The sequence below is a fragment of the Xyrauchen texanus genome, chromosome 2 (assembly GCF_025860055.1).
Source record: "Xyrauchen texanus isolate HMW12.3.18 chromosome 2, RBS_HiC_50CHRs, whole genome shotgun sequence".
Classification (NCBI taxonomy): Eukaryota; Metazoa; Chordata; class Actinopteri; order Cypriniformes; family Catostomidae; genus Xyrauchen; species Xyrauchen texanus.
The window spans coordinates 54,706,614-54,719,256 of record NC_068277.1 but is presented as its reverse complement, the minus strand read 5'-3'; the positions used below and the strand labels follow the sequence as shown (position 1 = coordinate 54,719,256).

General features: G+C 37.5%; 1 protein-coding gene across 4 annotated transcripts in view; it reads right to left on the bottom strand.

The window, feature by feature from the left end:
• The window catches only part of LOC127657353 (protein phosphatase 3 catalytic subunit alpha-like), a 172,087-nt gene extending 163,428 nt beyond the window's left edge, over positions 1-8,659 (bottom strand). For all 4 annotated transcript variants that reach the window (XM_052146101.1, XM_052146112.1, XM_052146104.1 and 1 more), the window contains exon 1: positions 8,383-8,659. In XM_052146101.1, the coding sequence (XP_052002061.1) occupies positions 8,383-8,443 (61 nt within the window). In that variant the 5' untranslated portion in view covers positions 8,444-8,659. The remainder of the gene's footprint in view (positions 1-8,382) is intronic.
• Between the last annotated feature and the right edge of the window lie 3,984 nt (positions 8,660-12,643).

Here is a 12,643-nt window from a genome sequence, read left to right as displayed (position 1 = left end):
AGTGCTGCGGGAAACCCTGCCATGGCCAGTTGTTGGCCAGAACATGCTGCAAAGTGGACAAGACTTTATGCCGATAGTCAAGTCTGGCTACATGAGGCTGACCTCTCTCTGACCCTTAAAAATAAACAGAATGTTCTTATGTGCATTTAAGGTTTTTTGATGTAAATGACCGCTGTCATACTTGGCAAACATCCACATATCAGTGTTGTTTACACTTCTTCATCAGGGTAGACCAAGTTACTCATGGCTAACGTGGGTGGTCAAGTGCATAAGGGACAGTTCACCCAAAAATACAAATTATGTCATCATTTACTCACCCTTATGTTGCTCCATATGACTTTCCTTCTTCAGTGGAACAAAAAAGCAGATGTTAGGCAGTAAGTTACTTTAAGTCACAATTTACTTTATTTGCATCTTCTACAAGAATGAAAGTGAATGGAGGCTAACATTCTGCCTAACATCTCCTTTTGTGTTCCAGGTTAAACAGAAAGTCATCTGGAACAACATGGGTTGAGTAAATTATAAAATAATATTCATTCTTGGGTTAACTGTCCTTTTAATGTGCTCATGGTTGTGAAAATGAAGATTTGTAAGCAACCCATGATCTGGGTAGAATAGGGAAATAGATTTACATTGTAAGCATTAATATATGAATACACTCATAGATTCATTGCACCCTTTTTCCATACAATGAATGTGAATGGGTGAATAATCCTTTAACCCCAGATGGCTCCAGGCAGACTGTACATGCAATTAGTGGTTTGTAAGACGTTTTGGGGGGAGGGGGGATGGTCACTTATACTGGTATACTGGTCACCCACAAAAATGGAAAGTGGTTTGATTGCATCTATTACAGGATCTAAATAACAAGTTTATAAAAAAGAACACAGAAGTGTTGTGTCTGTCTGTGTAGGGGGAAGTGGATGAAAGTCACTAGAGGGGGTCTTCTATAAAGCCTGGCATTGAGGTATGTGGTGTTACTTCAGGTTCTGTTGCTAAAAATGACTGAGCTATCCAGCAGGGATCAGCTAAAGAGTCGGCAGTCCTCCTCGCGCTGTGCTGTGCCTGCGCTTCCCCTGAAAAGTCAAATGTCACATGCTATTCATCTTTAACTGCAGCATAAAACCAACAGACAATGGTCTCATGCCGAGTTCAGATGGACTTCACTGGGAGCAGTGAAAAACTGTTGTCTTATTCACAGAGTGATGGCTCTCACCTTATCAAAGTGACTGAAAGAAAAAGTTTTTCTTGGTTGATCCAAGTAAAGAGGAAGGTGAAAAGTAAACAAGGCACCATCTTATCTTGTTCCTTCATTTGTACACTGGTAGGGCTGAGAAATATGACTGTATACGTACACAGAGTCGTTGCAATGGGGTAGGCAAACCAGCCAATTGCCTGGGGCCCCGAGCTGGAAGGACGGCTGATTACATTAGACCACAGCAACGACAACATGGAACCCCCTTAAATTCTTTGATGGTACAAGACACTGCAATGACACGTCCGGAACCCCCCTAAAGGGGCCCACATGCTACGAGCTTGCTGTCAAAAATTTGTAGTTTCAGAGCGGCAGTTAAATGACGGACCATGAAGCGGATTTACCTGTCCGGGCATATTAAAAGGAAACGAAAGCAAGAGGAAGAAGAAAAGAAAAAACGAGACACTGGTAAGTGAGAATCTGTTACACTGAATGAAGGAGTAATGTCAAGGGGTGTAATTTGTCCCACCAGGCATCAGAAAATTTGGTTGTCATTTGTCAGTTCAAATTGTAACAACAGCTAGTTAATCAGTAGACTACTCTGTCTAGAAACGTGTGATGCATAAAACAGTATATAGTATATCTCTGTACATTTGTTTTTACAAGTGTATAAAATGTTAACACGTAAGCTATGTTCTTTTTTGCCAATGGCTGTGCTGTGTATACAGAAGTTAGTTATGCCAAGCGTTTAATTTCTCCCATTAGTAGCATAATGATTTGGTTGTCAATTGCTAACAACAACGATGATAACAACAGTTACTTGGTCAGTAGACTAGATTAGCATGTTCTGTCAAAACTGTCACAGTAACAGATATAATATCTTCCAAAGATGTTACTAATGCATTTTTGGAAAATATTATATGTTACTGTGACAGTTTCGACATTCATTGAATTTTCATCTAAAAATGTTACAGTAAACAAAATGTTAACATAAGCTAAAGTGTTGTTATTGCCATTAGCTGTTAGTGAATTATTTCATACAGATCTTAACCATTTGGTGTTTATGGACTGTGCTTGCACGACCAAATACAATTGTGCTCTTTTCTTTTTTTTCTGAAGGTGCAATGCTTAAATTTCTTTGTCCGTCTCAACAAGATGCCTCAACAGATGAAGGTAAAATGAAGTTATTCTAAGTTGACCTTGACTTGCTCCCCACTATACATATATTATTTGATTAAAGATGGCCACGCAGATTTATGGACACACTAAAATATGGCCACACAAATCTTTACACAATAACTTACTTCTTATTTGTATACTCATTCATTCATTACAAGTGTTTTTTTTTCTCCAGCAATATAAACTTCAGGTCATGAGGAGGACTTTGAGGAAGGAATGGCCAGTACATCCAATGGCAGCAAGTTAGTTCCATTACAAGGGGCCACAGCAACTCTTAACCACAGCAACTCCAAGCTCTGATAAAAAATGTGCACTACGGTTTTGTAAGCAAATATTTTTGTATTGTTTGTGTATTTGGAGTTATTTATATTATGGATGAAAAGTTTGCCTTTATTTATATTTTATTTATATTATTTCCATTGAAAAAAAAGCATTTTACGGAAAATAAAAGATTTGTTTGTATAATAATCTATGTGTGTGGATTAATGATTAATGTGCCTTATGGGGGGGTAGTAGGGGTGGTTGTTTGTTGGGGGGTCACCAGGTCCCTTCTGCCTGGGGCCCCCTGAGTCTCTAGAAACGCCCCTGTACGTACAACAATAGAGATTTGGTTATATCATATATAAGGCGTCAGTGGATGATATATTGTTAGTGCTTTTAGTTGGCCAACACTGCTTATCATTATTTACACAAATTTGGAGTTATAAAATACAAAACCTTACAAGACAAAGCCCTTACAGAGCCCAGGCAAGTAAAGATGAGAAATAACTTGTTATTAAGAGGTGTAATGCAAAGCAGAATTGAGTTGTTTACAGTTGCCAAGCAACGTCACAACTTACTGCATTTATCTAATTAAATTGATGCCCATGTGCGTTTATCAGCAGCTTTGAATGTAGCTCGTCCATTCAGAATTTAGAGTCAGAACTTTTTTTTATTTTATTCATTTTAAGCAACTGTTTTTTACACTGATGACAAACTTATCATTAATTTATTATGGATAATCTCATGTTTTTGTTTGTGTCCTTCAAGTTCCAAAAAAATGAAAATAATCAAATAGTGTTGATGTCAAATTGTAATTGGCAAACAAAGTGGATTTACAGGTTGTAGAGATGCCAAAAATTATAAAGTTGAGTATTTAAAGTGACAACAGGAGATTTTAAAACAAAAGTGCTTCATTTATATTGATTAATTTAAATAAAATAAAAATTCAGATTTTGCGGGTATAACACTAGATAGCGGAGAATGCCACAGAGCACCGTATTTGACACACTCTGCCTGGACTGTACGGCATTTCTGTGATCCAGACTAGAGGTCGATCAATAGTGGATTGCCAATAACCAATTAATCATATTCAGATACTGAATGAAAAAATAACACTCATAGTAAAATTATTCTGAACTTTATTATAAAAATAAAGAGTACTGACTGAACCATGAAAATATATTGAACTTTTTAAAATGAAATATATAAATATGAATATGCATGAAATAATATTCAAATTTTAAAGTCAGCTGATTTTAAAATTTACATTGTTTCCTTAGTCCACAAGAGGGCGCAATAAATACATAAACCATTCAGCACATTTATGTTATTGCATAGAAAATTCCTTATTTAATTTTCAACTAATGTGCATAAAAAATAAATAAAACATTTTGCCGGTTCATATTCTCAAATGTTAAGTCAAAAGTAAAGTGACGTGGGTAACTCTTCAACAGACAGTTCACATGGTGTTACACTTGCACCGATTCCTACTAGTGCCCGACAGATATATTGGTAGGCCGATAGCCTTTCACCAATATATCGGTAGGCCGATAGCCTTTCACTGATAGCCTTTCACTGATACATCGGTATCACTGTATATGATTACCGATATGTGCAGATATTAAATATGTTTTTCAGAAAATATAATGCAGAAAACAATGCTTTAGATTTGATGTCATAATGTAGTTTGTAAAGCAGAGCTCTGACTTATGCTAGGGAGGGTAGACTCACATTGGGTAACCTCCTCATGGTTGCGATTAGTGGTTCTCGCTCTCAATGGGGCGAGTGGTAAGTTTTGCATGGATCGCAGAGAGTAGCATGAGCCTCCACCTGCGGTGTCTCCGCCGTGTCATGCACAGCAAGCCATGTGATAAATGCGCGGATTGGCGGTCTCAGAAGCGGAGGCAACTGAGGTTTGTCCTCCGCCACCCGGATTGAGGTGAGTAACCACGCCCCCACGAGGACCTACTAAGTAGTTGGAATTGGACATTCCATATTGGGAGAAAAGGGGATATAAATTATTTGATTTGTTTTAAATTCATCTCGATTATGTTCATAGTATACAGAACATCTGTGCTCCGAGTTTGGTTAGTTTTGTGCACGTCACTAACATGCACTGACTGCATTATATAAGCCCTCGAGATTTACTTCAGTTGCACATTTGCCTAATAACAAATATGTTTGGCCATTACGAGTTTCTAAATCTAAAGTAGCCACATGGCACTGAGGTTTTGTGGTCCGAGGAGGAGTTGAGAACATTTCAGCATGTATGGAGGAACAAAAAGCTGTTGTAAACAGGAACATCACACCATCTTTCATCAGTTCTCCACCAAAATAAAGGTTTGAGACCATATAGTAATGCTGCATGGTAAATTATTACAGAAATATAGTACTATTGTATATTGCAATTTAATAATAATAATAATTTAAAAATGGCTCTTTTAGAGAGGAATCAAATGTGAACACCCAACAGAGTAACTCTTTCTTTTGGCAGTAAAGCAAGGGCAGAACTTAATTTTGGTCAAATGTAATTTCTTACTAGTTTGTAGCTTTAAAACCTTTTTCAACATGAGTGCTGTTGTAATATGTAATATTTTAATGTAATAATAAAAAATATTTTTTGTTTGTTTGTTTTTTAATTGATATCTAAACATTGGCAAAAGTGTGTTTGTTTTTATTTTTGTTTAAATTGTGGAGCGCTGTAATAAAAAAAAGTTTGGAAATGACAGAATAATTGTAATTAGTAATATTGACAAAACAATTTTGTAAAATAATTGTGATTATCATATTCACCATTATCATGCAGCCCAAACTATTACTGAGCTATAAAATTACTCATATCGTGATTTTGGTCATACTGCCCACCCTTAAAAGCACAGGAAATGCATTTAAATTAAATTTATGCATTCAGATAAAATGCATTTACCCAAAGTGAGTGTAGCAGTGCATTCTAGAGGTCTTCACAGGTCCAAAAATATATGCCCGGACACGAAGAGACCCGGCTCGTTCAGTGCCACGGCGCCGCTGACGTTATCTGTGTTCCCTGAGATGTGTCTGACCATAGATTTTAGATATACAACGTGAACAAACTCCAACCACAATATCTCAAAAATCGCGCCGACGCCAATAATGCACTTCGGTTTACGTCATCTGTCAAACACCGATATGGCGGAATAAGTCCCGCCTTCTAAATAAAAGAGCCAATTGTCAATTGTACAGTCATTGTGTCACTGCAGATGTTAAACAGACCCGGGACCCGAAGTACATGGGACCCGACCCGGACCTGGCTAACAATTTAAAATATGGACCCGTACCTGTACGGGTCCTGGGTCCTCGGGTTGGGTGGATCCGTGAAGACATGTAGTGCATTCAAAATTTCCATATTTTATCCATTTGTGTGTTCCCTGGAAATCAAACCCATGACTTTGGCATTGATGTGTCAGAAACAGATAGCAGATAGCAGTTCTGAAACACACCTTCACTCCTGTGCCCAGAGCTATCTGAAACAGACTCTGTTGTGATGTGTTTGCATTAAAAAAAAAATCTAATTCACAGTCCCTGCTGGAATCCGACAGCCTTAAAGCAACACCTTCCTCCCACAGAGCGCAAATACAGAAGGTCTGCAGGAACAATAGACTTAATCAGTGCGATCCAGCTCTTAGAGAGCCACACTTGTGGATCACAGCAGACTCTTTCATGTATCTGTCTGTCTGTTTGTCTCTGTACACCTTTTTCTCTGTCTTTGTCAGTCTATCACTCTCTTTCTGAACACATAAAGTCTCCAATTTCATTTGGAATGGGATTTTCTTCGAAAGGGAGACTGGAGTAAAAAGTGGTATCACACAGTATTATGTAAAAAGCTCCTTTAAAACGAAGGACACTCTACTAAAAGCTCCATCTTTCCGCAGCTTAGAGCGACTGGCAGATAATAGATCTGCCTGACTGAGCTCTGCTCTGACAGAAACCACAAAAGAAATCATTGGCACATCAGTGCTAAACTGTTCACTCCAATTCAGCTTTTCTATCAGATAACAACTGGCCCTGCAGCCTGTTCATAGGTTATTAAAGGCATAAAAACACCGAACAGTATAGGAATAAAAAATTAATGCAAAAACAAATGACTTGAATGCTGAAGATGGTTTTAACCCTGTGGATATGTCAAGAGTTATATAGAGTGAGGGCAAAGCAGAAAAACAAGAGAAAAGCTTCTGTAGCAGCAGCTGAATAAAAAATACATTATAACATTTGAATAATGCTGCAGTCTTAACAATAAGTTTGTATTTTCCCAAGCAAAAACATGTATTTATTCAATTGATATTTTCAATTAAAGCATGAGAAATAGCTATGGTATAAAATACAATATATTGCCAATAATAAGTTTCAAACTCAACTATCAAGAAAATCATATCATATATATATATATATATATTATTTTTTTATTTTTTACATGTTCTATGAGGATATATTTCTTAAACCGCTGCAGGACATAACACAAGCTTGATCTAATCTACAGCCAACTGCCCTAAACCCATTTTTCTTACACCAGAGCTGAGTATTTAGGACCACTGAAGCTCCTATTACTCATATTTCCCTTATCAAGCTGATACATTATGCACCAATCTCATTAAACATTTAAGTGCAACTCCTTCTTAAGGCACTCCCAGCCCTCGCCTTCCCATCCCCTGACCGGCGAGAGGAAATTTATGTTCATGGGGCCATGCTAAGAGCTGATGTGAGGAATAAAGGTGAGAAGTGAGTTATCGGAGCAGCCCGGGCTCGTTTATGAGAGCAATCAATTCATATCAGATCTACACACTTATAAAACCTTAGTCTGGCTGCTGAATTACTTCAGCAAGACATGCTTGTTGGGAGTAGGAGGCTGTAGCATGGTTTTTCTGGGAGGGGAGTTCTATATGAGTTGTGCAGAATCCATTACCAGGCAAGGCAGATATGTATGGTTTGTTATTTTTGATAGAAAACAGTAATGGCTTGTGCAAAACAGCCATGAGTCAAATTATAAAGCTGCTCTTTGTGAGCTTTGGTTGTTTGCATTTTTTTTAAAATAAGATGTTTTTTTCAAAAAGCTACAGCAAATGATCATGACTGAAATTGCTTTGATGAGAAAAAACAAATGGGACATGACTGCAAGTGTGTGAGTGTGTTTAGCTGAAGGCAGAAGTGCCCCACTGAGAGGGATTGTTTCCAAACAGTCAGGGGGCCCAACCTGTCATATGCTCCCTAATGTCCAAATTGATCATCAAGCAATAAACACAAGAATGCATATTGCCTAAACCTACCGGTATGCATGCTTTTTCAGTAGCTGTCAGTATTGTGTAATATCTAACGAGTCCGAAATTCTCTTTTAGTCACAAATGAAGCTGTACGCAATAACACGTTTATTGCGACATGGAGTTAAAACTCACGAGCTGCAACTACGTGAAATACAAAAAAATAAAAAATTCAATTCCTAGAAAAGTAAGGGGGTATGAAGCGTTTCTTTTAGACGAATCACGCATGCAACCAACTATGTAGCCTATAACAACTACCTTTACTTCCTACTTTTACCAATACAGCCGGCTACCACCCATTTTTCCATGGGCAGATCTCTCATATTATATAGAGCATTACCAAACCATCGGACGACTCTTGCCTGCAGGGACACGTTTACACTCACATCTCAAGGTTTTCGCACTTAAAGTAGTCCGTGACAACAACCACTCTGCTGTGGCAATTGAATATCTACTTACATTTAACCACTCTGTCCGTCGTGGATAACTTCGGATCATCATTTGGTTTGTTTTCAGACATTTCCAGTCAAATAGGAGTCGATTCTGTCCGAAACTGTTCCCGAAAACGATCCGATGTAGTTTCTCGCTCTACAACTCTACTCTTCCCCAAATGAGAGTCGGCAATGATATCTCTCGCTTGTATCACTGGCCAAAAATACTTGCAACAGGGTGACAAATTTCAACGCTGTTACTGTAGCTCTGTCTGATTTACTGCAACACCGTATTAAGTTCTAGTTCCCCCCTACGATGGGCGCAACCAAACACAATAGCTATAAGAGAAACGCCCACAAATCCAGAAGACGCGCCCCAATGGTGGTGATCACCCTCGCGCTCTGAATTTGCGCATACTCTGTGGTCGGCCATGATGTCAATCATATGTGTCTGCGTAATTGTAATGTTAAAATTCTGAAGTCGATTTCGAGGAGGGGAGTACAATTACAGTGTTCCATTTAACGCTAGAAAGACTAAGAAACTCTGCGTAGAATTTGTTCGTCCTTAGCTTCATATTTCATGACCTGATAGGTACAGTAATTCATTCATAGAAATACAAATTGCATGTCATCAGTATATTGCATGTATATATTAACATATTCTAATTTACCTTAATGTTAATTTTGATAATTTTACTGACCAAATAAATGCAATATTGCAATATTGCAATTATACAAATAGATAGATAGATAGATAGATAGATAGATAGATAGATAGATAGATAGATAGATAGATAGATAGATAGATAGATATCTTTGGTCAGTAAAATTATATAGATAGATAGATAGATATTGCATATCTTTGGTCAGTAAAATTATAAAATAATACAATATATATATATATATATATATATATATATATATATATATATATTATCTGTATATATAAAGATTGTGGACTTTAGGATTTTTTTTTGTCCCCCTCACCATTCTAAACAGCACTGTGGCAGCAGTGGAGTCATTCAGGTTCCTGGGCACTACCATCTCACAGGACCTGAAGTGGGAGATACACATCAACTCCATTGTGAAAAAGGCCCAGCAGAGGTTGTACTTCCTTCGCCAGCTGAGGAAGTTCAACCTGCCACCAGTGCTGCTGAAACAGTTCTACTCAGCAGTCATTGAGTCTGTCCTCTGCACTTCAATAACTGTCTGGTTTGGTGCAGCTACGAAATCAGACATCAGAAGACTACAAAGGACAGTTCGGTCTGCTGAGAGGATTATTGGTTGCCCCCTGCCCCCCCCCCTTCAAGAACTATACACTTCCAGAGTGAGGAAAAAGGCTGGGAAAATCACTCTGGATCCCACTCACCCTGCCCACTACCTTTTTGAACTGTTGCCTTCTGGCCGGCGCTTCAGAGCTCTGAACACCAGAACCGTCAGACACAGGAACAGTTTTTTCCCTCAGGCCATCCATCTAATGAACAATTAAATTGCCCCATTGAGCAATAATGATGTGCAATACACAGTTAATTTTAATTTTAATTTATATTATCCAACATATCCACTTCTGCCATTACTTACATTGCTCTGTACATAATATACTGTTTTTTGTTCTTTATATACAGATTGTATTAGATTTGCACTACATGTGTGTGTATATGTGGGTATGTATGAAGGTGAGTGTATGTACGTATATGTATAATTATTTATATTGTGTTCTTTTTTGTTTTTAATTACCTATGTCTTGCTGCTGTTTTTGGTATTGTTTGTATTGTTGTAGACTGGAAGCTCCTGTCACCTAGACAAATTCCTTGTATGTGTAAGCATACTTGGTAATAAAGCTGATTCTGATTCTGATTCTGAAATGCAAGCTTGTAGTACCACCTCTTTACTCCAGAGGGCGGTAAACTAAATTTCAGCTGTATGAGCAACGCGCAGTTTATAGAGTGATAAAACAACCAGTCAGCAGACAGCACGATACAAACATGCATTATGTTCTTGTGTTCAAAACACTTGATGGAGCGCAAATTCGAACTTCTTGAGGATTCGAAATTCGAGGAATCTCAAGATGTGTTCTAAGTATTTAACTGTATTTAACTTGACACAGTGACCTAAAAATTTTATGTTTATGACGCAACGCACCCGAGATGCTACACAAGTATGTCTGACGCAGCTGTTCATTGACGGGTCCTTTAACAAGCCCTCATAATAAATCTCCAACTGACTGACAAATTCACTTGTGAAATGGATTGCTGTGACCTGTATGCCAATGATTGGCGTATGGTCAATAATATGGTAGTAAACAATACATCTAAAGCCACTTTTTGTATTGTCTTATCAATGATTACCAAGAATGTAATGCATTTTTTATTTAGATATATTCATATTTAAATATTTAAAGATAACTATGTATAATTTCATCATTTTATATTTAATTATTGTTATATTAGGGTCTTTCTCATCCAAAATTTGTATATATTATTAAATGCGATTAATCGTGATTAATTAATCGGGACACCATGAAATTAATTAGATACAAATTTGTAATCGATTGACAGCTCTAATATATATATATATATATATATATATATATATATATATATATATATATATATATACTGGTTTGGGGAGTATAGGAATAAATGTAATGGGATTACGTATTTAAAATACAAAATATCAGTAACTATATTCCACTACCGTTACAATTTAAATAGTTGGTAATCAGATTATAGTTACATAAAAAAAAAATTTTGATTAATGAAGAGATTTCTTTGCATTTTATTGTCATTTTTTCCATTTAATATTTTATTCAGTTGGAAATAATGTATCCATATAAATGATGCGATCCAAAGGGCATTTGAACAGCGGTGAAACGCTTTCTTAAGATGTGTTACATTCATACAAGCAGACAGAGAAGTAAGTTTGGAGTATGTTTGGAGAAGGAAAAATATAAGTAAACCTTGTGTAAATTGTCATGTTAACATTTAGCTTTATGCTAAGTAAAAAAAAAATATATTTCTTGCCAATTTACATGAACCTAATACCAGGCATGATAATTTTTTTCATCAAGAAAATCCCCTTTAGATCATATTTTCTCTTTATCTCTCTCTCTCTCTCTCTCTGTGTGTGTGTGTGCGCATGCGTTGAGCGAGTGTGGAGCGTGGATGCGGAGTGTTTGGTTGCTGAGTAAGGTACGAGTGTTTGTAATCTTTTTTTTCTTCCTTTTTTCTATCTCTGTTTATTGTGGTTAGTAGGCGTTGTGTTTTCGTTTCTTTTTGTTATTGTTTTTTTGGGTAGTATCAGTAAGTAAAGAGTGGTTGTCTAGGGAGGGCTGTTTTTAACTCCCAGTCTGTGTACTGGGAGTATGGCCGCTCCAGGTGCGGAAAGTTTGGAGTTTCTGACAAGACGTCATGGGGTGAAAATTGATACTACCGCAAGTGTAGAGGAGTGTGTTTTAGCGGTAAGTGCAGTTGTTGGGCATGAAAATGTTCTGTCAGCATCGCGGATGAACAGCGCTAATGTTCTGTTCGTCAAGACTATTGATCTGGCGAATCTGTTAGTTGAGAGCGGTGTTGAGATTGGTGGTATTTTTACGTCAGTTCTCCCTCTTTCTACTCCCTCCAAAAGAGTAACACTGTCTAATGTGCCGCCGTTTATAAAAAACGAGGTTCTTGCCGGAATGCTCGTAAGGTACGGGAAAATGGTCTCTCCAATAAAGATGATCCCAATTAGTAGCAAGTCATCTTTATTAAAACATGTGGTGTCTTTCAGACGTTACGTTTATGTGGTTTTGAAAGAGAACATAGATGAACTTGATCTGACCCTCAATTTCAGTCATGAGGGATTTAATTATGTGATTTACGCCACAACGAACACAATGAAATGTTTTGGTTGTGGCGAAAATGGACATCTTGTTCGTGCTTGTCCGAGAGGTGTAAACAATCAAAACGAAGCTGTTTTAAATGTAACATCTGAAAATGTAGCTGAAGTGCGGAATGACATTGCCGCAATTGATGAAGAGATGCCAGGCCCAAGCAAGGCGCCGGTTATTCCAAAGACTGTGAAGGATAGTTCTGAGCTTCCAACAGGAGAAATTGTTGAAAAAAAAGGAAAAGTTGTAGCTGGAGGGGAAGAAGTCAGAAGTGATTTGAGAACTGAAGAAGAAGTGTGTGACTCAGATGAGTCTGAGTATAGTATCAGTGAAGATGAGGCTATTAATGAGGTGGCATTACCAGAGGCGGAGGGTTCTGAGTCGGGAGATAAAGATTGTTTTCTTAAAACTCCCCAAA